Source organism: Abramis brama, assembly GCF_963993115.1.
Source record: "Abramis brama genome assembly, chromosome: 6".
Classification (NCBI taxonomy): Eukaryota; Metazoa; Chordata; class Actinopteri; order Cypriniformes; family Leuciscidae; genus Abramis; species Abramis brama.
Window position 1 is genome coordinate 43,204,171 of NC_139968.1, and position 27,629 is coordinate 43,231,799.

At 34.9% G+C, this 27,629-nt stretch overlaps 1 protein-coding gene across 2 annotated transcripts in view; it reads left to right on the top strand.

Moving 5' to 3' along the window:
- kdm4b (lysine (K)-specific demethylase 4B) overlaps nucleotides 1-27,629 on the top strand; it is a 63,053-nt gene that overhangs the window by 6,374 nt on the left and 29,050 nt on the right. For both annotated transcript variants that reach the window (XM_084116660.1, XM_084116661.1), the window contains exons 3-9: nucleotides 536-711; nucleotides 968-1,082; nucleotides 4,206-4,399; nucleotides 9,911-9,960; nucleotides 14,108-14,211; nucleotides 22,236-22,373; nucleotides 27,305-27,501. In XM_084116660.1, coding sequence (XP_083972786.1) covers nucleotides 536-711; nucleotides 968-1,082; nucleotides 4,206-4,399; nucleotides 9,911-9,960; nucleotides 14,108-14,211; nucleotides 22,236-22,373; nucleotides 27,305-27,501 — 974 coding nt within the window. The remainder of the gene's footprint in view (nucleotides 1-535; nucleotides 712-967; nucleotides 1,083-4,205; nucleotides 4,400-9,910; nucleotides 9,961-14,107; nucleotides 14,212-22,235; nucleotides 22,374-27,304; nucleotides 27,502-27,629) is intronic.

Here is a 27,629-nt window from a genome sequence, read left to right on the forward strand (position 1 = left end):
ACCATAATAATGCAAAATCATTAAAATAATTGAGCAATTTACTTATTTTTGTATACTTTTTTTATACGTATCGATGTTGGCCATCAAAAACTGTTTATCGAACAATATTTATTTAAGAGCCTTTACTTCGTTAAATTTTAACTTTTTATCCAGCCTATCTTCTCCAAAAATTAAAATGAACCAATGCACCTAAATTATAAATTCGTAATCTTGGTTAATGTATTTTAGAACATTTCAAGTTGCATAAATAAACATGAATGTATTATGCATAATTATTATAATGTAAACATTAATATACATAAACATTGATTTGTTATGAAGGACAATGAACAATAACTATATATATATATATATATATATATATATGATTAATATTTGATGAATGCATTTATTCTTTGAGTAACACCAAGATTGTCATTTTTCTTCTAAGGACTTGAACAAAAATAATGACTTATTATAATAATAAAATCTAATTGTAGATCACCTTTATTAAAGTACATTGGTCATTTTATTTTTCTCATCTTCCGACGCTCAGGTTATTCCACCGAAAGAGTGGAAGCCACGGCGTTCCTACGATACCATTGAAGACATGGTCATTCCCGCTCCCATCATGCAAGTGGTGACCGGCCAGTCGGGACTCTTCACTCAATACAACATCCAGAAGAAGTCCATGACGGTCGGAGAATATCGCAAACTGGCCAATAGTAAAAAGTACGGTTTGTTTTATCAGAGCCAATTTTTATAATGCGGGTTCTTTGTAAAGGTTTGCCTTCTTATCTGTCAATAATGTGAGTAAAACTGAACTGAAATGCACAGTTTGGCTTGTAAAAAGCACACGTTTTCATGAGTATTTTGACAAAAAACTGTTAATGAAGCTTTAATGCTGATTTAAGATGCAAGTTATGCCTCAAACAGGGCATAACAACTGTTTTTCTTTGATCCTTCATGCATCATTTCCACTTCGCAGGTACTGCACGCCTCAACACAAGGACTTTGATGACCTGGAGAGAAAGTACTGGAAAAACCTGACGTTTGTCTCGCCCATTTACGGTGCCGATGTCAGTGGCTCCATCTACGACCCGGTGAGTCACGAAACATCCGGTTACGTCTTTAGCACAAACACTTTTGTCGACTTTTCTAAAACTAAAAACACAGCTACATCACACTTCAATTTGGCCAAGTTATAAGTGCATAAAATATAAATGGTTATATCCCAAAAAAATCAACATGTTATAAGTTTGAATGTGATTGATCGTTTGCTTATCTTTACTGTAAGTTATAACCCATATACACTACCGGTCAAAAGTTTTAGATCGGTAAGATTTCTAATGTTTTTAAAAGAAGTCTCTTCTGCTCACCAAGGCTGCATTTATATGATTAAAAATACAAACAAAAACAGTAATATTGTGAAATATTATTAGAATGTAAAACAGCTGTTTTCTATGTGATTATATGTAAAGTGTAATTTATTCCTGTGATCAAAGCTGTATTTTCAGCATCATTACTCCAGTCTTCAGTGTCACATGATCCTTCAGAAATCACTCTAATATGATGATTTGATGATCAAGAAACATTTATGATTATTATCAATGTTGAAAACAGTTTTTTAAATTTGTATTTAATGATGCTATGATGAATAGAAAGTTCAAAAGAACAGCATTTATCTGAAATCTGAAGCTTTTGTAACATTAAACACTACCGTTCAAAAGTTTGGGGTCAGTAAGAATTTTAATTTAATTTTTGGGGCAAAGAAATAAAATAAATCAATACTTTTATTCATCAAGGATGAGTTAAACTGATCAAAAGTTACAGTAAAGACATTTATAATGTTAGAAAAGATTCTATTTTAAATAAATGCTGTTCTTTTGAACTTTCTATTCATCAAATAAAAAAAATAAAAAAAACTGTTTTCAACATTGATGATAATAATAACGAATGTTTTTTGATTTGATCATCAGATCATCATATTAGAGTGATTTCTGAAGGATCATGTGACAATGAAGACTGGAGTAATGATGCTGAAAACTCAACTTTGATCAGAGGAATAAATTACATTTTAAAATATATTAAAATAGAAAACAATCATTTTAAATTGTCATAATATTTCACAATAATAGGGATGCACCGAATATTCGGCCACCGAAAATTTTCGGCCGAAAATAGCCCAAAAGTGCATTTTCGGTTTTCGGCCGAAAGACTTTTATCACCGAAACAATACGGCCGAAATGTTGTGATGACGCAAACAGCAGACACCGCGACCTGCACGTGCTTGTCTGAAGCAACATTACATATCTGCGGTGTGGACGTATTTAAATATATCTAAGAGTGACCCACGGACAGCGATTTTCAAAACACAGACATCCCAAGTCTTCCGGAAGTTCCGGGAGTCTCCCGCGTATTGATACCGGCTCCCTAATGCCCGCAAATTAGTTTAAATCTCCCGGAATCGCGAGCGAGCATGAGCGTGCATACGTAGCGCGCGCGGCAGAGAGAGGGAGCGAGAGACCTTGCGTGTGTGTGCAGAGCAGCCGTCATTTCTCAGAGGTTTACCTGAGCTGTTTATGGTTTTTGCAACTCACGTCCATGAGCATATAACTGCAGATATTATTTTGGGCTATGGCAGTATTGACCTAAATGCACTTTGTTTTTATGAGAGAACATTTCATTTTTAAACCTTTCTCCAGGCCAGTAGGCTTTTACATTATTATTTAATGTACACATGAGTGGGGTCAAGTTAAACATTTAATTTTATACTTTGCAAATGCTAAATAAATATTTGCATAAAATTTTAATGGATTTATTCTTTGAAACTTTAATATTAATTTATGCAATTGCAATGCCTTGATTTTAGTAAACTTAGTACACAGTCATAGCCATAAATGCAATGGTACTAACAATAATTGGCATAATTTCTTTCGGTGTTTCGGTTTTCGGTTTTCGGCCTTGGTTTCCTCTTTTTCGGTTTTCGGTTTCGGCCAAGAATTTTCATTTCGGTGCATCCCTACACAATAATACTTTTTTTTAAATTATTTTTGTTATCAAATAAATGCAGCCATGGTGAGCAGAAGAGACTTCTTTTAAAAACATAAAAAATCTTACTGATCTAAAACTTTTGACCGGTAGTGTAAGTCCTATCTTGGCCATGTAAAGCCATGTGACTTTTTGCAAAAGACACACAAGGGTGCAAGAAAAGAATATAGAAATATTAATGTATAAAAAAAGCAAACTTTTTATATAGAAATATCCAAGCAGAAATTACATCTGTGAGGAATAACTAGATGTTTATCAGCGTAGAGCCATTGCAAAATGACGATATTTGTAATTTTACATAAAAAAATAAACTGGTAAAAAAAAGGTATTTTTGTGTTTTTATAGCATAATATTAAGGTTGTTAAAAGTAGAAATTGTGAAGCTTGTATTTTTGTTCATATTTTGTTTATTTAAATGTACTTTTTAAGGTATGTTTGTGTTTTTATAGCATCATTTTAAGGTCGTTAAAAGTAGAAATTGTAAAGCTTTTTGTTTATGGCTCCTTTACAATTTTAGTTTTTAGATTTTGATTTAAAGGTATTTGTAAGATTTTTATTTTTATTTTGTATCATTATTATAAGGTTGTATTTTTGTTCAGGACTTCTTTAAATGTTTAGTTTTTCATTAAGTTGTTTTTGACCAAATTTTGTTTTATTCAACATATTTTATCTTTTTTTTTAAACATTATTGTAAAGTTGTTAAAAGTAGAATTTGTGAAGCTTGTATTTTTGTCCATAGTTCCTTTTAACTTAAATGTTTAATCAAATTCATCCAGTTTTTCATCCAATTAAGTTTATTTAAAGGTATTTTTATATCATTTTGTAAGGTTTTCAAATGTTGAATTTGTGAAGCTTGTATTTTTGATCATGGCTCCTTTTAAATATATATATATATTTTTTTTTTGGTTGGTTTTTATCAAAAAAAATTTAAATCAAATTTAGTTTAGTTTAGTCTCTTATGTATATCTTGAAAAAGAAAATTTTCTGTATGGTAAACAATATTATGCCACAAATGCAGTCAGTTAAAATATTTCCATATTAGGAGTGTTTATACAAAACTTTCATTCATTGCATCTGAATTATTATGATATATTTGTTTTCTTTGCTTGTGCATGCAGTAAATGTTGTGTATAATCAGTCATATAAATGTTTGTACGATGTTTTTTCCTCGCAAAGGAGATTACGGAGTGGAACATCGGCCATCTAAACACTCTTCTGGACATGGTGGAGCAGGAGTGTGGGATCGTCATCGAGGGAGTGAACACACCGTACCTGTACTTCGGCATGTGGAAAACCACCTTTGCGTGGCACACGGAGGACATGGACCTCTACAGCATCAACTACCTGCATTTCGGCCAACCAAAGTCCTGGTGAGCATCCTACATTTACCATGCATTCGCATTTAGTTGAGTTCAAAAGATTCAAAGGGGTTTATAGGCCATATTTTGAACGCATAAACCAGATTAAAGTGGCTAAATATGTTCGTATTTAGTCATTTTGCCAAAAAACTAATTGCCACGTATAGGTCTTGTGAAGATAAAATGGTGGTCCATTAGTTTGAGCGACAATACGCGTCTCACAAAACTAGATTTTATGTTTATTTTACAGTACCCTCCTGTACTATAATCTGTGGGCACAATATGAAGGAACTTTAATGTCGTTCAGCTCTTGACCACATGGCGGCGCTGTAGTCATTCACATCAGCTGTGAACGTTCAGGATGATGTCATCGAGAGAGATGAATCATGTGTGCTTTGTCTCACTGTATCTCGCTCTTGCCGCATTTAAACTCACAACAGGCTCTTTATGACAGAGCAAATCGTTTCAGACACACTTCGTTGTGAAGTAAATTCTCTAGAGCATTAGATGTACATAAATGAGACGTAGTGTGTAAGCCAAAAATGCAGCACATGTTGAAGTATTTGCCATGTTTTTATTCATTAGATAATATTACATTGAGATGTTGACAACAGGCACTGATTTAAAGACGTGTAAACCAAGCATAACATCTCTCAATCGAAAGCAAAATGCCTTTGAAATGACTTGGTATTCTGTTGTTTTGTTTCCCTGAAGTTCATTCGACTCTCCTTTCCTGCGGAGAGAGACTTTAATACAGTATTTTGAGGTTCAGAATACACAATTTTCCAGCCTGATGTCTTTCCCGTGCTGGGAGAGAGTTCAAATAAACATGCTCCTAGTGTCCTTTTTCCACATGTGAGCTCACTAAAGACATTTCTGTCTTTTTCTTTTCTTCGTGTTTGATCTCCTCCCTGGTGTGTCCTGTCTTTTTTTCCCACTCTTTTGAGAAGGATGCATGTGTGTTTTGCATACTTGCACACACTAGTCCTTTACGCCCTTGGCTTGCGTCGTCTTGAAGAAGCCACTGTTGCTCTCAAACTGAGCGTTCATTAGACGCAGCTGTTTTGTCAGCATCTCGGGCTGTTGTACGGAGTGATATTTCATCCATCTGTGCATCCCGTGTCTTTTCCTCAAGCTGGGAATCAGTAGCCAATCAGACTAGTCAATCACTAAGAGTGAATGTTCAATCTTCGTGTGGACTGTAAAGGGATTCAACACAAACGTGAAGTGCATAATAGATTGCTTTACGAAAGGAAGGTTTTTAAGACTAGGGTTGAAAGTAGGAAGTTGACGCAGTAAACAACAGGGTTCCCACGATCACGAAAATATCATTTAACCCTTTAGAACCTGAAGCTAAAATAGGTGTTTTTCACATATTTAGATTTTTTACAATTCTAAAACAATGTGCAATCTTAATGTGCAAGGTGTCATATTTTTCAGAAAAAGATTAGCTTTCAACAAATTACAGTTATTGACCATTATTATGTGTTGGTGAGTTTGTAAATAGAATTTAAATAGACAAAAATAAAAAAACGAGAATAAATTTACTGATTTTTATTTAGAAAAAAAACAGAAAAAAACATGAATGAAAGAAACTAACACTTTAAAGTTGAAAAATAAACTATAATACATATATACAAGTCTTTTTTGTGACATTGGGTTGCACAGTTTTCATTTAGGACACTTTTTTTCATACACGCACGCATTCATAGGCACGCACACATTCACATGCACTCAACATATGCTTAGATACGTGAAAGAGTAACGGCCATCCGCTTCCCAAGTTTCATTAAAAATCATCCCAATCCCCTCTTCTGCTGTCTAACACTTCTTTCGCCATGTATTTGTTTGTTTCTTTAATTATTTTATGCAATCCAAAACACCTGCTGCACTTTATCTCTCTGTTCAAATCCTTCCTTCCCGTGCTGCTGTCATTTGCAGATGGAAAGCTAAAATTACTGTAATAAGCCATGTGAAAAGCGCATGCTGTCTACTGTCAGGGGCAATTTGAATGGTTTTGATAGTGCAAACGGTTGAAGAGTTACGGTAAAATGAATACAGCTTGCTGGTGTGTGTCGGCGACGACACAGCCGGTTCTAAAGGGTTAATGATGCTCTGCACTGGTGGTAATGCTGGTAAGTGTTTAAAACGTATCTTTTTGTGAACTTTCAGAATGACTTCCTTTTAAGAGCGCATGGACAACTAGCGCTTTTTGTACCAAAAAAATGTTTTCCATCAAGCATCAGTCACCCTTATCCTCTAAATCAAGTCAGAAGTACATAAACACACCAGTAAGTAAATGTTTCACAGATGCATACGTTAAAACCGCATCTGTTTCTTAAAGGAAGGTTAAAAGAGTGTTGTTTACCATTTTATTTTTATCTTGTTCTGCCCAGTTATGATTTGAAAAAGAGGCCTTGTAACCTAAGAGTCTGAATGTAAAAATACTATTTCCCAATGCATAAGTTACAACTGCATTGTTCCTTTAAGGAAAGTTAAAAGTTTTTTTATATATATTTTTCTGTCCAGTTACAATTTGGAAAAGATGCTTCTTAACCTGAGAGTCTGTTTCCCCTAATAACAAACTGTAATGAAACCCTTTAACTTCTAATCCCTGATCAAAAGGTGTGGGATCCCTAAAACAGTGAACGCAAATGCAAGAGGTAACATCAAGGATTCCTTATTTAAAGTTGCATTAGGGCCAGATTTTATGCTATTGCTTTACGCTTGTGTCCGTAGAGTTTAATGCATTGACATGGATCATGTGAAAGGGTTGTAGCGCGTTTGGTTCCTGGTCCGGTACGCACAGTTGTCCAAATGGATAAGGGTGCAAAACCATGATTCTTTGAGAGGTCTTGCATAAGTCTTACTTGCTCTCTTGAGTATCTTTCCGTCTCCATTTCTTCTGTGTCCTCATATCTCTCTGAAGTGTTAGCTCTTGATGTCTCTAGCTAAGCATTCTCTCTTTCTCTCGCTCTCCGGAGGCCTTATCTCAAGTTAACTTTCCGTCGCTTCTCTGCATAACAGAGAACAGCAAGACTCTTGCTTAGGGGGGAGGGGGAAAAAAGGAAAGAGGAGAAAATTTTCTCACTCTTCAACTCGGCTTAATGCAACTATGTGTGCGCTCTCGTCCTCCCCACCCAAACACCCCCTTCTGCTTTTTGAAATTGAATCCATTTTACTTTTCTGGTAATTACAGTATGTTAAAGTGTGTGTGGTAGCTGTTTGCCTAACCCTCTGTTCAGTCACTGTGAAATTAACTTCATTCGCCTCCAACTCTCCTCCCATCAAAGTCATAATTCTCGCCGCCTCCTGAGATCTTGTGTCAGATTCTTAAAGATTGCGGAGCGGCCCAAAGTGTTGCGCACGCTGCCGGAAATAATCGCTGGGAGAGGGAGTGTTGCAGACGAGGGGATAGCTTGATTCTTATTGCTTGTTTTCTTGTTCCTGTCCTCTTCAAGATGATGACAAATAAAACCTTAACGCTGCCGGTTGCGTCGATGCCGTTTGGCCGGTTGGGGTTTTGTGTTGCCAGCATGGAATTGGAGAGATATCACATTTGGGAAGTGAAGTATGGAATTGTTTCATGGGCCGTAAGCAAGGTAAATGGGATGCGTCCCTTACATATGCCCAGGCTCCTAAGTACCCTTGTCTCAAAATCTCAAACGGTGTTTATTGGATGTTTTTTGTTAATTCCTTTGTTCTGGTGGTACTTGAGGAACCACAAGAGACTAGAGGCCTTCCTCCAAGTGGGCGTTTCCAGTCACACCAAGTCAAACCCCTTAGATTTGGCTTGATTTCTGGTGACCCGGTGTGATTTTCATCAATACTTGCCTTTTTCTCCAGACAGTCCCAGATCGAATCGATCTTCCGCTGTATTGGTTGCCAGATAGAGTTACTGTCAGCTTTATCTGGTGGGGCTAGTGGGGTGTAAAGCTACTCCTGCTGGCAGGAAGCGCTTCTACCCTAATTACAGCCACCTATCAGATCTGGCTTTTATCTGCAAGAAAAGGAGAGAGTAAGACACATCTAATTATTATTGATCTGTGGTGGCACCTCAAACACCAAATTAAATCTACTACTGCCAATGTCTTCAGAATTGTTGGCGTTTGGGGCACTTGTGGGCAGCCATTCGATTTCTTGATGGCTTCGACTTTGGTGTTTCAAGGCAGTTCTCAATACATTTAGCCTAGATGTCTGGGCTGTGTTTGGACGGCTATTAGACGTCTTTTAAACCTCAATTTGCTTGCTGGGTAGGAACCATGTTTGTTGCAGGTTGAATTGTACTATTGGTCTACTTTGGACGTCTTTGGCACCTCGCTGCTTTGCAGTGTTTTGCGCCATGAGCAACATAGACTTAAGACACTATATTAAAGTTGTTAAAATGTCTCGAGATCCAGTTATATTGTGTTTAGATTGTGTCTCGATGTTTTTGAATGCAAGAATGCCTCCTGTGTGAAAGTTTGCTAGTGGTTGTGTTGTACGTTATCAAGAGCAGCGTTCATAGAGTTCAAGAGGCACAGAGCTCCTTAACTATGGTATCATGCTATCATCATATGGGAATCGCATACTGCTAACTAGCCGCCTTTCATCTATTTCCATCCCGTTTTTGTTCTTGTTTGGTTAGTACATGCACAACTCAAGCCATGGTGTTCTTTCAGTTCCAGTCCCCCCTTGTACTTTTACTCTTTTTACTTCAGTAAAAGCAACAGCACATTATGAAATAAAACAAGCTCTTCCTTTGAATCCCATCAGCTGCATACAAACACAACCTTTTAATCCGTCCACTTGGTATTCAGTTGACTTTCAGATGATCCTCCATCTGTGTAGAGAAAACCACTGCTGTGAAATTGGCCTGTGTTTAACTTGAAAGTGCCACTTGCCTGTAAAATCCCTGTTTTGTCTCCTGCCGCCAGTAGAGGACAGTGTGACGCAGCTCAAAAGCCTCCCAAACTCATGTTCTCCTCATTGTGAATGTGTGATTTGAAGCTGGAGCCCAGGGCAGGGTGATGCACCGGATTTACATTTGCGTTCACGGCCTCGGGGGGGTTTCGGCTCTCTGGAAACTTGAGGAAATAATTAGGCTAATACAGGCAATGTCAATAACCACGTCAAGCGAATTGAACCTTCAGCAGCTCAGAATATATTGTACTGTTTCCATCTCCAGCAAAATAATTTCAAATTAAGCAGCACAGTCTGTAGCTTCGGGTGGAATATTATTATTGCGCATGTTTGAGCCGATTAGCCTAAATAAAATGGCCCTCGTGCAGTAATTTTCCAGGCTTTGTCTTTGTGACATTTGAGTACCTTTGTCTTTAAACTACCGTGTGACTGGTGAATGTGAAATAGGGGTGAAATGTTCTGTGTGCGCGTTTCATGTTTTTGAGGGCTGTAGAAAAGCGTATGATGATCAGAGGTTGATTCGCACAGAGGCGTCTCACTGTGCGTCCCTCCAGTGTCTTTCTCTCTCGTCTTTTCTATTGATCCCATTAATTGATCTCGGATTTTTCCTCTTCACCGCAGGTATGCGATTCCTCCCGAGCACGGCAAGAGGTTGGAGAGGCTGGCACAAGGTAAGACCTCACATCCGTTCATTATCATGTCTTCAAGCTTAGCTGATCAAATCAGAGGCTATTTATATAGAAATCTTAAAGGTACAGTAGCAGAAACAGGAAAAGTTCCTGTAGGAACTTCGATTTCTTATTGGTTCTAACTTTCTTTCATCAGTGGAACAAGAAATGGAGATAATTTACTAAATGTTCAAGCATATATTGACAGAATGGGAATAGGTGGCGTTTAAATTCATTTGCATATATAAATCTTAAAGGTACAGTAGCGTAAAACATGAATAGTTCATGTAGGAACTTCAATCTCTTATTGCACCAACTTTCTTTCTTCAGAGCAACAAGAAATGAAGATATTTCCCTATATATTCAAGCTTCTTTAAATATATTGATAGACAATGGGAATAGGTGCAGTTTAAGCTCATTTGCATATATAAATCTTAAAGGTACAGTAGCAGAAACAGGAATAGTTCCTGTAGGAACCTCAATCTCTTATTGCACCAAACTTTCTTTATTCAGTGCAACAAGAAATGCAGATATTTCACTAAATGTTTAAGCTGCTTTCCATATATTGACAGACAATGGGAATAGGTGCAGTTTAAACTCATTTGCATATATAAATCTTAAAGGTACAGTAGCAAAAACAGGAATAGTTCATGTAGGAACCTCAATCTCTTATTGCTCAACTTTCTTTGGTGCACCAAGAAATGCAGATATTTCACTAAATGTTCAAGCTTCTTTAAATATATTGATAGACAATGGGAATAGGTGCAGTTTAAGCTCATTTACATATAGAAATCTTAAAGGTCCGGTAGCGTAAAACATGAATAGTTCATGTAGGAACCTCAATCTCTTATTGCTCCTAACTTTCTTTCATCAGTGCAACAAGAAATTAAGATATTTCCCTAAATATTCAAGCTGCCTTCCATATATTGATAGACAATGAGAATAGGTGCAGTTTAAGCTCATTTGCATATAGAAATCTTAAAGGTCCAGTAGCGTAAAACATGAATAGTTCATGTAGGAACCTCGATCTCTTATTGCTCCTAACTTTCTTTCATCAGTGCAACAAGAAATGGAGATATTTCACTAAATATTCAAGCTGCTTTCCATATATTGACTGAGAATGATAATAGGTGTCAATAATACAGTCCATAGGAGCCATACTCTATTTAATCAAGTCTTTTGTAGTCGTACAAGGATCTGAGTGAGAATTTCTTGTTTTACTGAAGACACTCAGTCAAAATGGTTGGAGGGCGAGTAAATATTGACAGCGTTGTCAATTTTGGGTGAACTATGTCATCCCTTAAACAGGAAAAATGCTGATCCGTGGGGGTTTTTTTTTCCGGCCCCAAATTCTGTAGACGAAAACATCGGCATAATCCTGAATGAGGTGCGAGTCGGCGCTGACACCCTCCCGAAATGTTGACGTGCCGTCTAGGAAAAGCCCTCACGTCTCCCTCTGGTTGTTTGGATTACGAGATGTGAAGATGTGTTTGTGCCTGTCTGAGATCTGAGGCTGTGAAAGCATCTGTGTGCTGTTGAACTTCAAAACTACAGCGCGAGGAACTACCATAACCTATATACACAGTCCTGTCCCACTTAAACAAACACCCCACAAATAGCGCCGATGTGTGCTTGAAACGAACGACACAACGCAGGGTTTTGATCATCGCTGAGACGTCGTATTGAAATAGCGACGGCGGAGTTTTGACGCCATGACTGTATCAAGTCTTATTTCGGTCCTCTTTTGGTTTGCGTCGAACACAAACCATCCTGAGGAGAGTCAAAGCAGCACTGCACAGTGCACACATTCTGGCTTCTCGTGTGATAAACCTTTCTGTTATGCAAGGCTTGACACCCACTAATGGTTTATGCAAAACTCCTGCACTTCACATCCTCGCATAAAAGCACATGAATTCACACTCCATCGCGTCATTCGCCTCGTTTTTACCATCAGAACGTCTTTTTCATCTGTTAAATCTGCCTTAAAGGACAAAACAAAGCCAGTCCCAGCTCTTTATGACAAATTAATGACGTGTGCCGCGGAAATCATACCTCACGATCAGCTTCACACACCTTCGGGAGTCAATCCGAGCTGTTCTCGTGCGTTTCCAATGGCGTTAACAAATGACAACACGGTATATTATCAGTCGCAGTGACTAGCAACGTTCGTCTGCGGTACTTTGGAAAAGACGCGTCTCAGTTTAATGTTTAAAGTTTAATGTTGTTTTGAAAATGCGAGGCTTCTTTTTATGTCATGTTCCTTGTTGCTGCTCTTTCCGGTGTACGCATGACAGGAAAAAAATCAATTGTGCGCGACAGCAGCGTGCTAACCGGAGAAAAGTCTCGTAAACTAGCTAGATTTGGTAATATTTTTGGCTTTTAAAGTTTTGCAGTCAATGTTTAAGAGTGCAGAAGCATATATCTTGAAAACAATAGAGCGGAAAACCAAGGAAAAATGGCTGTACGTTGGTAACTTTGGAAAAAAAAGTGAAAACGAACCAATATCAGACACATTTAAGCTGAGAAACCAGTGGTAATGACAGAGGACACGTATGAATCACATGCTCTGAAACACTGTTTGCACTGTTGGGCCGATTGTCAGACGTTTTGGCTGTGTCGTAATGACCCATATTGTAGTCTGGGCAGGAATGAGGGAGATGATTATAATAATTAAAGGCTTTCAGAGTGATTGAGCGTGTGTCTGATGTACTGACCGGACCAGACCGGAACAGACTGACGCACGCAGAGCTTTTACCGATAACCTCCAACCGCCAATTATACGTTACGCTCGTAATCGCGACCCGCTCTTGTCTGGATCTCCAAAGATGATGATTTCAATGTAATAGTTTTGCATTGGCTCTGTACTAAAGCCTCGCTGTGTATGGCCTACATAGACAGCATGTTAACCTCGACTGTTACTGCTATATGACTGACTCGATTGATTGATTGATTGATTGATTGATTGATTGATTGATTGATTTGATTGATTCCAAATAAGAGTTTTGCATTAGCTAATGATGGCACTCATTAATATACTCCGTAATATTGGGTTAATCCATTTTTAATGTGAAAACAACAATTTAGTTGTAGAAGTATGAAACAAATTCCATAAAGATTTTACAAAATTTAAATAAATAATAACTTTATCTTTACAAATGGCAATTTATATAGAATGAATTTATATCTGATATTTATATGAAACATGCAATCTTAATAATCTTATTTTTTATTATTATAATAACAATAAGTAAAATCATACAAATATTATATTAGAATATAAATATATGAAATATTAACAATATAATTATTATATAAAATATAAATAATTGCTTGAAACATTATGAAATCTTAATAAAAATATATTAGTATTAGTTTATTTTTAATTTAATAATAAATTAATATAAATATTATAATTATATAATATATAAATATATTATATATAAAATATAATTTTAATAGTTTTTTGTTTAATTGTATATATTTTATATATAGTTTACTAGTATTATTTTATTTATTAGTATAATTTTTTTTAATGTAATAATAATACTAAATTAATGTACATCTATTATAATATAATTATATAATATATTTATAATATAATTTGTATAAAAATATAATATAAATAGTTGTTTTTGTTAATATAATTGTATTTATAATTTATTAGTATTTTTTTATTTAATAATAATAAATGAATAAAATATTATAGTATAATTATATAATATATTGATAAAATAATATTAATACATTGTTTATATTGTTAATGTATTTTATTTATAATTTATTATTTTGTATTTAATAATAATAATACATTTACGTATTATAATATAATGATACAATATATTATAATTATTATATAAAATTAATTAATAGTTGTTTTGTTGTTAAAATATTTTTATTTATAATTTATTATTATTGTGTTTTAATATATTTATAATTTATTATTATTATGCAAATTATCACATAATAACATGAAACAAATGACATAACGTTTATTATTATTATTTTTTTATTATTATTAGTTATATTTCTAACCTCACATGTTCTAGGCCGGTTGCATAAACCCTTAGACTAGTCTGACAAGTCAGTCATCTCACTCTCACTCTGAAGGTCGTCAGTGTTTAAATCCGTTCTCCCTCTCTCCTGTTGTCAGGTTTCTTCCCGGGAAGTTCTCAGGGCTGCGATGCATTTCTCCGGCACAAGATGACCCTCATTTCTCCATCCATCCTGAAGAAGTACAGCATCCCGTTCGACAGAGTGAGTCATTCATGATTACATCACTTCCTGTCTGAGTTATTCATGATTACATCACTTCCTGTCGCTGTGGTCTCCTCTGGCATCACATCACAAATATTCAAGTAATATAGCTGGAATAAATGGACAATGATTTTATTTAAAATGTTAATTAGTGATAATTATATTATGTGATAATTCAGTTTGGCACCAGCGGTGGTGCGCCAGGCATGATGCCCAGCAGGTTTACCATCAACCTGTTTTTTAATCATAATTTGTCATAATAATCATATTTGAAATGTAATTTATAATATTTAGTAATGTTGTATTTTATACAACAATTATATTATTAATATTTTATATAATTGTAATAAAATAATATTTATACTTATTAAAGTAAAAATAAAACAATACTAATATATTATTATTATTATTATTATTATTATTATTATTAGATTATAAATTTCTTGTGACAATTTGCATAATAATATGTTATAAATATATTAAAAATGTAATGACAAAATTATAAGTAAACAATATGTATTAACTATAACAATTTATCTTTATTATTATTAAATAAATAAAAACAAACGTACATATAATTATTGATTTATTGTTTGCTGTTGTTTTATTTTTATTTAATATATTTTTATTCATAATTGATTATGCAAATGATCAAATAATAACATTTACAATTTAATATTATTATATTAATTAAATTTATAGTTTAACATTAAACAAATTAAACATTTTATGCTTTGCTTTGGTAAAATCTTTGTCAATTTATTAGTTATTACCAACCATAATATAATATACCGGTAATAATATAAAATATAATTCATAATTTAAGTTTTTGAAATAACTGGAACAAAATAATAATTTTATCCAACAAATGCTAATTTATATGAGAAATGTTTCTACAGAAACATAATTCAATCTTCATGTCTCACAGTTTGATTCAGTAATGATCCGAGTATAGCAGAGTTTATGCAAAACAAAATGAAAAAAAAAAAATAGTTCACATAGAAATGTTTATAAAGACTAAAGTTTGTTTTTTCTTTTGTTTGCATTTAATGAATGAGGCCTTTTTGCGCACAACGTATCAAGCTAATGACGAAATTATCTAGCCTAGCTAGCTTGACATAATGTCGAAACACTAATGCTAATTAATTGAATTGAATGCAAAAATGTTAAATTTAATGTACAGTTTAAACAGCTTCGGTCTGTTTGTGTTTTATTATTATTCCATTAAAACACTGACGTATTAATAATGAATTTTTATATAATTTGTTCGTAAAACCATTTGCATGTGCAATTTCAGGGTTTTTTTGTTGCGCGTAAAGCTAATTCATTAGCGTTTATTATCATTGCCTTCTGCTTGCGCTTCATTAGTATGCCAGTAAAAGAAGTTAATTAAGCTAATTTTATTAGCCTCTCTTATTAGCTTATTAATGAAACGAGTGAAGCGAATTTTCTGTGTGAAATTGTTGGTAAAACATTCTTACGCTTTTCATCTACGCAAACTCTTTGGAAAAGTAATTTCAGTAACTTGTGATTTGGACGATGATAAACATTTCAGGTTTTTACCTAGCGAACCGCTTCTACATATTCAGGTTTGTGCTATGCACGTATTAACCCCGCTAACGTCATACACACTTTAGACTTTTTCTTGTGTGTATTTCACAGTTTTCGTTAACTCACTGACTAACTTTTTGTAGAAGGTTTTTGTTAACTCTTAGCTAGCTACGCTAATTTTTTGCACTTTCGCACAATAATGTTTAGGCTATGTAGGCCACAGTGTGTGACAAAATGCCAATTAGGGCTGCACAATTAATCGAATTTCTAATCGTGATTACGATTATGGATTCCACGATTACGTAATCGTTCAAAGCCGCGATTACAAAAAAAAAAAAAAAAAAAAAAATCCACTCTGCGTGCATTTAGAGCATGTTATGAGAGGCAAATCACAACTACTTCAGAAAACCCAGCACAATAGGAAGGAACTACCAGGCAGCGACGTATGTGTACGCTGAAATAAAAAGTCTTTCACCTCAGAAAAACGGACGTTCCTGTCATGTCAGCCGTTATAGGCTACTGTGTTCGTAGTAGCGCACACTCTTCAATTGCACGCGCAAATGCGGCGGCGCGCGCTGTGTATAAGTGCAAAGGAAACTACGAGCATGCAACGTTGTTACGTTGTAAATTGGTAAATCACGAAAGTAAAATACCAATAAATCACGTTACTGGTACGTCGTGTGTTAGCTGAGAAGGATTTGCATGCAGGGATGATTTTCATTCTATTCACCAGGAGCAGTTTCCATGTTTCATTAACAGTTCTTGTTAGTATTGTGTATCACCATGGTAACTGTCGTTTTAATATTAACCCACTGATCTATATAATGACATTCTATATAGATCAGTGTATTAACCCCAAAATGCCACTTTATTTTCACTTTGTGTTATTTTTTTATATTTTAAATGACTGTGGTGGCTCATACCAACATTGTATTAACAAAAGCTAGTTTGGGACTGATATTTAATAGCTTTAGCATAAGCCTAATGTTTATTTCTTAGTAGTCTTTACTGTTAGTCATATTCTTACAATTTATGTGTATGTTAAGTAAAGGGGGACAGTGTGTGTGTTCACAATTTTTAAGTAAACATGTATATATATATTCTATATATATTCAATGTAAATTGTGATAATCGTAATTAATAATCGCAATTACAATTTCAAGGGAATAATCGACAATTATGATTTTTGTCATAATCGTGCAGCCCTAATGCCAATGCTAATTCATTTAAATAAATGTGACAATTTTCATTAGAACGGTTTTGCTTGTTTCATTAGCATTCCAGTAAAATATGCTTCATTAATAAGCTAATTAGCTTTATTAGCTTATTTTACTGGCTTATTTTACTGGCATGCTACATAAACATTATTGTGCGGAAGTGCAAAAAATGAGCGTAGCTACCTAAGTTAATGAAAACCGTTTATAAGCTAATTAGCTTTATTAGCTTGAGGTGTTTTGCTAACGGTTTTCGTTAACTTTTAAATAGCTATGCTAGAATACATATTTACATTTTTTATATTTTCTAAAATATAATAGTTAACGATAACAACCCTGGAATGTGCGCGCTTAGCTATTTCACACACTGCGTTTTTAATGCTAATGCTAATGTAGCCTGGAGCGCTAATGTCACAGACGGCCTGTAGGCAGATATTGTAGCGTCAGCGCTTAGCTACACATGATGAGGGTGTTAAAGTAAAGGACTGGGACCCTCACACACATTTATTTAGTGGTTACTCCAACCACGAATTACATTTCAATTTACTCCGCCGACGATTTCTGTCCGCGCAAATTAGTCACTGCGCTGGTTATTCTTCTCCATGGATAATTCCCATTATCAGCAACTAGAGACCCGATCGTGGTGGTTTCAAGCAGGAGATTAAAACTGGAATAAATCTTTTTAATGAGGCTAGATAAAGTTCAACGCCGCTATACGTTGCTCTCAACTCTTTGTTCCTGTCGTCGGTGCTGATTCTCACTTTCTGCCGCTCCGCTGGTGGATGCTATTGTCACTTTTGAGTCGATGTTACGCTCCTTGGATTTGGAGTGAGATAAAACAGAGAGAGAGACGGTTGAAGTGTTGATCTCAGCAGGAAAACTCTCTCTCTCTCTGTCTCTCTCTCTCTCTCTCTGTCTCTCTCTCTCTATCTCTCTCTCTCTCTCTCTCTCTCTTTATCTCTGTCTCTGTCTCTCTCTCTCTGTCTCTCTCTGTATCTCTCTCTGTCTCTCTCTCTCTCTCTCTCTCTCTCTCTCTCTGTCTCGCTCTCTCTTTATCTCTGTCTCTCTCTCTCTCTCTCTCTCTCTCTCTCTCTCTCTCTCTCTCTCTCTCTCTCTCTCTCTCTTATCTCTGTCTCTGTCTCTCTCTCTCTGTCTCTCTCTGTCTCAGTCTCTCTCTCTCTCTCTCTCTCTCTCTCTCTCTCTCTCTCTCTCTATCTGTCTCTCTCTCTCTGTCTCTCTCTCTCTTTATCTCTGTCTCTGTCTCTCTCTCTGTGTCTGGGGACGTTATTAGAGCTTCCAGCTCAAAACTCCTGCTAGGGAACCATCATCGAGTGTGAGGTGGAATCGAGGAAGGAAAATATTATATTTAATCTCATCCATTCCGGTGACATTTAAGACCTGTAAACCATCACGAAACTTAACACCGTATATAACGCCAACATATGTCACGTTTCATATGCTTTGTTTTTGTTTTGTTTTTTTCAAAGTAGGGTGCAATAACATAGTCAACATGTCATTTTAATGTACTTTTTTCTTGGTTGTGAAATATTTCATGTTAATTTTAAAGTTGAGATCATTTTTGTACGTTTTGCAAGGATGTTTTTTTCAGTTCAGAGTCGTTTCATTTAAAATGTTTTTTATTATATATATATATATATATATATATATATATATATATATATATATATATATATATATATATATATATATATATATATATATAATGACAAATGACAATCTTGGTGTTCAAAGAATAAATGCATTCATCAAATATTAATCAAGGTTCATATATATGTGTGTGTGTGTGTATATATACAGTGAGGAAAATAAGTATTTGAACACCCTGCTATTTTGCAAGTTCTCCCACTTAGAAATCATGGAGGGGTCTGAAATTGTCATCGTAGGTGCATGTCCACTGTGAGAGACATAATCTAAAAAAAAAAAATCCGGCAATCACAATGTATGATTTTTTTAACTATTTATTTGTATGATACAGCTGCAAATAAGTATTTGAACACCTGAGAAAATCAATGTTAATATTTGGTACAGTAGCCTTTGTTTGCAATTACAGAGGTCAAACGTTTCCTGTAGTTTTTCACCAGGTTTGCACACACTGCAGGAGGGATTTTGGCCCACTCCTCCACACAGATCTTCTCTAGATCAGTCAGGTTTCTGGGCTGTCACTGAGAAACATGGAGTTTGAGCTCCCTCCAAAGATTCTCTATTGGATTTAGGTCTGGAGACTGGCTAGGCCACGCCAGAACCTTGATATGCTTCTTACAGAGCCACTCCTTGGTTATCCTGGCTGTGTGCTTCGGGTCATTGTCATGTTGGAAGACCCAGCCTCGACCCATCTTTAATGCTCTAACTGAGGGAAGGAGGTTGTTCCCCAAAATCTCGCAATACATGGCCCCGGTCATCCTCTCCTTAATACAGTGCAGTCGCCCTGTCCCATGTGTAGAAAAACACCCCCAAAGCATGATGCTACCACCCCCATGCTTCACAGTAGGGATGGTGTTCTTGGGATGGTACTCATCATTCTTCTTCCTCCAAACACGTTTAGTGGAATTATGACCAAAAAGTTCTATTTTGGTCTCATCTGACCACATGACTTTCTCCCATGACTCCTCTGGATCATCCAAATGGTCATTGGCAAACTTAAGACGGGCCTTGACATGTGCTGGTTTAAGCAGGGGAACCTTCCGTGCCATGCATGATTTCAAACCATGACGTCTTAGTGTATTACCAACAGTAACCTTGGAAACGGTGGTCCCAGCTCTTTTCAGGTCATTGACCAGCTCCTCCCGTGTAGTTCTGGGCTGATTTCTCACCTTTCTTAGGATCATTGAGACCCCACGAGGTGAGATCTTGCATGGAGCCCCAGTCCGAGGGAGATTGACAGTCATGTTTAGCTTCTTCCATTTTCTAATGATTGCTCCAACAGTGGACCTTTTTTCACCAAGCTGCTTGGCAATTTCCCCGTAGCCCTTTCCAGCCTTGTGGAGGTGTACAATTTTGTCTCTAGTGTCTTTGGACAGCTCTTTGGTCTTGGCCATGTTAGTAGTTGGATTCTTACTGATTGTAGGGTGGACAGGTGTCTTTATGCAGCTAACGACCTCAAACAGGTGCATCTAATTTAGGATAATAAATGGAGTGGAGGTGGACATTTTAAAGGCAGACTAACAGGTCTTTGAGGGTCAGATTTCTAACTGATAGACAGGTGTTCAAATACTTATTTGCAGCTGTATCATACAAATAAATAGCTAAAAAATCATACATTGTGATTTCTGGAATTTTTTTTTTAGATTATGTCTCTCACAGTGGACATGCACCTACGATGACATATGACATATATATATATAAAATTTATTTTTTTGTTATTTTAATTAATATTTTATTTACTTTTTAAATCGTAGTGTTATTATATCAGTATGTTTAAGTAAATAATTTATAATTTTGTAGTTTTTATTAAATTATTTAATTTGAAATGATTTAATAATTATTTTTTTTTACTTTTTTTGTAGTTATTTTTTTAATTTACTTTAAATGTTTTTAATTTACTGTTATGTAAAAATGACAATTTTTTTTTATTTTAAATTTTTTTGTATTTGTTTTAAATTTACTTTAAATGTTTTACCTTTTTTAAATTATTTTTTTATTTTAAAAGTATACATTTTGTTTTTCTTTATGCGTTTTATATTGTACATTTTATTTATTTAAAATATTTATTTATTTATTTGACACCAATTGAGACACCATATTATCGGTCTCTACAGTTGTGGAAATAATCTTCTTTTTTTTTTTTTGAGCTTACCAATTCTATGAACTTTCCAGACACATAGAAGTGAAATATCGCTCTGAATGCCGTTTATGAATCGAACTTTCCTTCTGATGGACGCCATCGTGACGCTGAAGCTTCAGCCGCGGCAAAGCAAGAAAACGGAGGGAAATGAAAACATTCATTAGCTAAGGCCGGCTAGCTCGCGCCATGCTCAGTGGCTCCACCTTAATTGCGCTTGTACAGCCTGAAAATGGCTTTATAGCTTTTCCTTTGGGCCGCCGGCAGCTGAAGAGGAGAGATTTGAAGGAGACGATGAATGGAGGGAGGAAACGTGTGTTGTATATGAGAGGGGAGGGAAAGATTCCTCACAGCAAATCTTTCTTCCCATCAGCCGCTAATGGCCACTGATATTAACGTTGGAAGCCGCCATGTTTCTCAGTCTCGGCTGATTTTCCCGCGTCAGGGTTTTCCCCTCTGAAGTGTCGTTTGCAGTTTAATTCACCGGTTATTGGCTCTTTCATCAAAGTACAGTTCACTGAGTCCTTTAAATGTTGCTCGATGAAATTAATAATATGTTGTGGGGTAACGGAGCGATAGCCGGAAGAAATGAAACGTCCACCACTTCCATCTTCAGAGACGCATGTGAGGATGCTGTGAAAAGTTCAGGATTATTAGTTTCAGGACACATGCAAGATTCAACATGAAGATATTCAGAGTCTTGCGTTTTTATTAAATGTATATGGAATTTTTACTATTCGATTTTTTTGGAATGCACATTTAACACCATAATATACCTAACTTTTTATTTTAATTAAATGTAATTCATTTTAAAAGTACATTTTATTGACTTTTTTATTAATTATTTTTATATAATAATATATTAATTGATTAATAATAGTTATAAAAGTAATAAAAAAAATTCTGTACTTTTTTTTTTTTTTTTTGTATTTTGCTCTATGGTTATTACCTGAACTTTTATATATATATATATATATATATATATATATATATATATATATATATATATATATATATATATATATTAATTTAAGTTTTTTTTTTTTTCAAAATAACAAAACACAATTTTTTTTATTTAATTAAATATAAGCCAATTTCATCCATTTAGTTGATTTTTTTTTTTTTTTTTTTTTTTATCAAGTTGGCTTGAAAGAGCCAATTTACTGATATTGTACTTAAACTTATTATTATTTTTATTACTCTTTTCTTAATTAAATAGTAAAAATAATTAAAAAAAGTTGTTTGTTCAATTTTTGTTCATTCTTTTGTTCACATAATTTTTTTTTTTTACACCAACACTGCCGTAAGAATGTAATATTCTCAGTTTAACATATTTTACTATTAAATAAATTGTGTAATAACAACATTAGGATTATACAAAATAATCAGCACAAATAATGTAAAAAATTGCAAATTGTGTGGGCTTCCTCGTATTGATTTAGACTCTCTTTCTCTCGTAGATCACTCAAGAAGAGGGCGAGTTCATGATCACGTTCCCGTACGGATATCACGCCGGATTCAACCACGGATTCAACTGCGCCGAATCCACCAACTTCGCAACCCTACGATGGATCGATTACGGCAAGATGGCCACACAGGTGAGCGTGCTTGAGTTTCACACCACAGACGTCGCTCGCACTCCTTTCTTTATTTATCCTTCTTTGTTTGTTCTTAAGCTCGTTAATTAGTTCTTCACAACCTTTAATTCATTCTTTCGTTCTTGCTTCTTTCTTTTATTTGTTCAGTAGTTCAGTCTTGTTTGCTGCTTTTTGTTTGTTCATTCAGTTTTTTTTTTCTTCATTCATTCTGCCACCTAGTGGTCAGGAGATATGAAAAACGGCTCTTTTTGCTTCTGTATAGTTTGGCCAAAAATAACAAGACTGGTCTCTTTAGATTCGGTGAGGCATAATGAGTCGAACAATACTCAATTTTCCCATATCTGCCATTTTGTGTGTTGGCCATTTTGAATTTTGTCGTAAAATGCTATATTTTACGAACGCATTGGTGTATCATTACAAAACTTGGTATGTGTCTTCGACAGAATGCCCTGAAGGTACTCAAAAGGTTTTGTGGCAGTTGTGGTTAAAATGAAATGTCAATAGCTTTTGATTAGTTTAACCTATTATCATTTGACTGGTCTTGATAGATTCCTTGGATCATGCCGAGAACATCTATACCAATTTTGCCATAGTTGGCTGAACTTCCTGTCCGCCATCTTGATTCTTTTTCGAATTCGAATTCGACAAAAATTTATGGATTTCGTGCCAATAGCCGAAACCGTTTTCGTTTACCGAATATGATGGCATAATGCCAAACCGCATCTGAGGCTTTATCTCTGCTAGGCTTTGGCATATTGACACCAAACTTGGTGTGTGTAACTGTCACCTCACACTGACCACACCACATCAATTTGGTGTCAGCGCCACCTATTGGTCAAAAGTAATAAGCAATTATGTCATTGAAAGTGGTTGTATTTATGGGTTTTCAACTTTTTTTTGGCTTATTTCATATTATTTCTTCTTGTTTTTTTCAAAATAACAAAACACTACTTTTTACCTACATTTTTATTTTAACTAAACATATGCTAATTTCATTAATTTAGTTGACTTTTTCATTATTTTTTAATTAACAACATTTAGTTAATACCTGAATTTGTATTAATTAAACAATAAAAGTTATAAAAGTAATACATTCATTCGTTCACATCATTTTTCTTTAATTCTTTTATTTTGTTCTTTAACATTAATGAAATATTAACATTAACATTTTGCGTATATAATATATATATTTTTTTTAATTTACAACAAAATGCTGTACCTGACATTTTATTTCAATTATTTTATTTCAATTATATTCGAGAGACATGTTCCAGATCATTACCATGTCTGGCATGTAAAGATTCTTCCGCACGTTAAGCTTTAACATCTGTGGATTTGCATGTTGTGTGTTGACTGTAGAGATCTGAAGAGACGAGAGCTCGGCGGTGGCGAGTGTGTGAGAGCGAGAGGGTCAGAGACACACGCGCAACATCCGCTAATTAAACACGAACGGCAGCGTCTTCAGTGAGAATCTGCTCACGGTCCTCGTCATTAGCTCAGTTCTGATAGAGCAGCTCATTAGTCAGAGGTCGTTAAACCTGCACATTCATCTCAAAATGCGGATTTTTAGCATGTTGCAGAATATTTATGTGTGAAAATGGTGGACTACAGCAATAATGCATCTGGAGGGCCATTTACACAACACCGTTTTCAACTTTAAACAGAAAACGTTTTATGCGTTTTGGTCGTTCGTTTACACGACAATGGCGTTTTGGGCCTGAAACCGCAAAGCTTGTAAATGGGTACAGTTATCGTCTCAATGTAAACTACGAAAACGAGAATTTGTGAAAACGCTGATGTCATGCGCACCTTATTATAAGCGCGTAGTTTCTTTACGTCGCCATCTACTGGCCTGGCAGGAGAATGCAGCGTTTTTAGTCGTTTTCGCAGATCTGTGTGAACAAGAATCGTTTTGACAATGTTGTCGTATGCAAAAAAACGCAAAGAAAAAACGTTTCCGTTTTTAGTACTTTGTTGTCGTCTAATCATACCCTAAATATGATTAGACGCCCCATAAATATGATTAAATGAAATACCCCGGCCATTTTGGTGATGTATATTCAGTATATATCACAATAATATTGAAGTATTTGATCTAAAATGGCATAAAAGTGTGTTTTGTGTCGCTTTCAAAAGACATTATTGCATATTTTTCACTAAATGAACACAAAGAAAAATGGTGTAAATATATGATTTATGTTAAATTGTAGTTTATGTGCACCGATATATCAACCCTTAGTCATAAATAGAACATATTTACCATATGTTTTAACATTTTTAACATTGTGGTGCCACAAACGAATCACTGAATCAGAGAAAGTTGAACTGATTCACAGAAATGAGTTGAATTTACTGGCTCTATGGCTTTTTGTTTTTTAAAATTGAAATCAAATGCTATTAAAACATACAAGTCAGACTGTAAAACTAGTCTAATGGCTGTGTTTAGCGCCTTAAAATTGTTGTGATATTGCTTAATTTGCCATCATTGTGAATGTAATGTGAATATTTCGCCCATCTCTTGTAGTCTGTGTGTGTTTGAGATGCCGAGAAGCCGCTGAACGAATGAAGATGCTAGTGATAACACACCTGCATCACGTCCACACGGCTCTCGTGAGAGCGAGTTATTAGCGTGTTTCTCAGATGTGAGGCGCAGCATCATCGCTCTGCTCTCTTCAGGGCCGACTGATTGGTTCCTCCGTTGTCACTCCGTTTCCATTTATTCATTTAGCGGTGAGGAATAAAGCAATAAAAGACACTGATCTCAGAGACTCCAGTGTGGATATAATCATTTGTTCTTTTTTTTTCATTTTACACTGTAACATTTTGTCTTCTATTATCATTTGTTTGTTCATTTTTTCATTGTTATAATCTGTAATGTGTTGATTCAGTATACAAACATACACACACACAAAATTTCTATATATGTATATATATGTATATGTATATATATATATGTATGTATGTGTATGTATATATATATATATATATATATATATATATATATATATATATATATATATATATATATATATATATATATATATATATATATATATATATATATATATATATGTGTGTGTGTGTGTGTGTACATGTATACACACACACTATATATAATATTCTATATAACTTTTTATTTAACGAATCTGAACAAATTCTTTTAGGTCTAATAAAATATATAGGTCATTAAATTACCTTTTTTAGGTAATTTGCATATTAAAATAATGTATTATATATTTAATTATTTAAAGTATTTCACTACAATTTTACTTTAAATCTGCAACTTCTCAACTGTATTTGTTTTTTATTTAATTTGTGTATAATTAGCAGGATTGTACAAACTTTTTGATCCCCAAAATTTTGTAGCTGACAGGCTTTTTTTTTAGGTAATTTGCATATGTATTAGAATTTTTTTGTTGTTGATTTTTTTTTAGATTTTTCTTCTTAGAAATATTCCACTACCAAGTATATATATATATATATATATATATATATATATATATATATATATATATATATATATATATATATATATATATATAAATATATAAATTATATTTATTTATATTACTTTTTTTGGTTAGGTGTTTGCTGTGTTTCTGTTACACTGCTGATGTTAGTCTCATCAATACGTCCAGTGTTAGTGGCTTGTTCTCCGCAGTTTTCCAGGTGGACTCGGATCCTTCCAGTTCGGCTGCGATTGCATTTCTGAGTATAATATGCCAGACCCTGGAGTTCTGCTGCGAGTCGTTGACATTTGCGAGTGAAGAATAGCGCTTGTTGCCGTTATTACACACACACACACACACACACACGCACACACACACACTCAGAGTTAGCCTGTCTTCTCTTCAGCTGCAGAATGTTTCTGGTAATTGAACAGCAGCTCGAGCGAGCGCTGGAAATAAGGGCCAGATGTAATACACCCGACTCCAGCTCTCAGGAAAATGACTTTTCTTCTCATTCGTCTCTCTCTCTCTCTCCGACTCGCGGTGTTGATTGAGAGATGTTGCGTTTTTCACTTCAGCACAAACTCTGCGATTAAAAGCCTGTTTCTTCCCCGTCGCAGTCGTCAGCACTGATGATTTAATAATCTCACGTCTGCACACCTGGATGATGAAGACGTGTTTCATCTAATCATCACGTCTGCCTTCATTCTCCTCGCCATCATCTCTCTGACTCTGAGCTTTTACACGTGCAGCTCAACTGGACCGTTTCATCTTTTTCAACCCCAATATTTTGTCGTTTTTAAGGGCTTTTTTAGGTCATTTGCATATTAGAATAATGTATTATATTATATTTAATTATTATTATTGAAGTATTTCACTACAATTTTACTTTAAATCTACTCTGCAACTTTTCAACTGTATTTTTATTTTATTTCATTTGTGTATTTTTAGCAGGATTGTACAAACTTTTTGACTTTTTGGTAATTTTAGGTAATTTGCATGTATTAGAATTATTATTATTATTTTTTTTTTTCATTTTTAGATTTTTCCTTATAGAAATATTCCACTACCAAGTTATATTAAAATGTTATGTATTGTAATTCACATTATTTTTTTTATTTATTTAATTATATTATTATATTTCAATACATTTATTTATTTATATTACTTTATATTATTAATTTATTTTATTAATTAGTATAATTTTTTTTTTTAATGTGTTTCGCCTCTAGTTTTGAAGATTTGTCAAATGTATTGTTTACATCATCAGAACTATTTATTTATTAGCAGCGTAAAATATCCGTTGTTGTGCCGTTTAGCCCCGCCCACAGTGGAATCTCATTGGTCCAAAGTGTCACTCCAGATAGCTGTGAACTAACCTATTCTGATTGGCTGAGATTGTATCACATCACATCCAATCAGGACTGTCTGTTTTACACCTGTTGATATTGTTTATTTAGAGTCGTTGTTGTTCTTCCGCAGTGCACGTGCCGTAAGGACATGGTGAAGATCTCCATGGACGTGTTTGTGCGCTGTCTGCAGCCCGAGCGCTACGATCAGTGGAAACAGGGGAAGGACGTCACGGTCCTGGACCACCAGAAACCCACGAGCCTCACCAGCCCTGAGCTGGAGCACTGGAGGAAAAACAGAGTCACGTACAGAGAGAAGCTCCTGCGCAGGTGCCAAATACTTTTACAAAACAAACCTCTACTTTTTACGAGTCAAACTGACCGTTCGCAAAGACCCGCCCCCTTTAGTTACTGTTGCTATGTCCGACAAGCCACGCCTCTCTCACGCCACACCATGT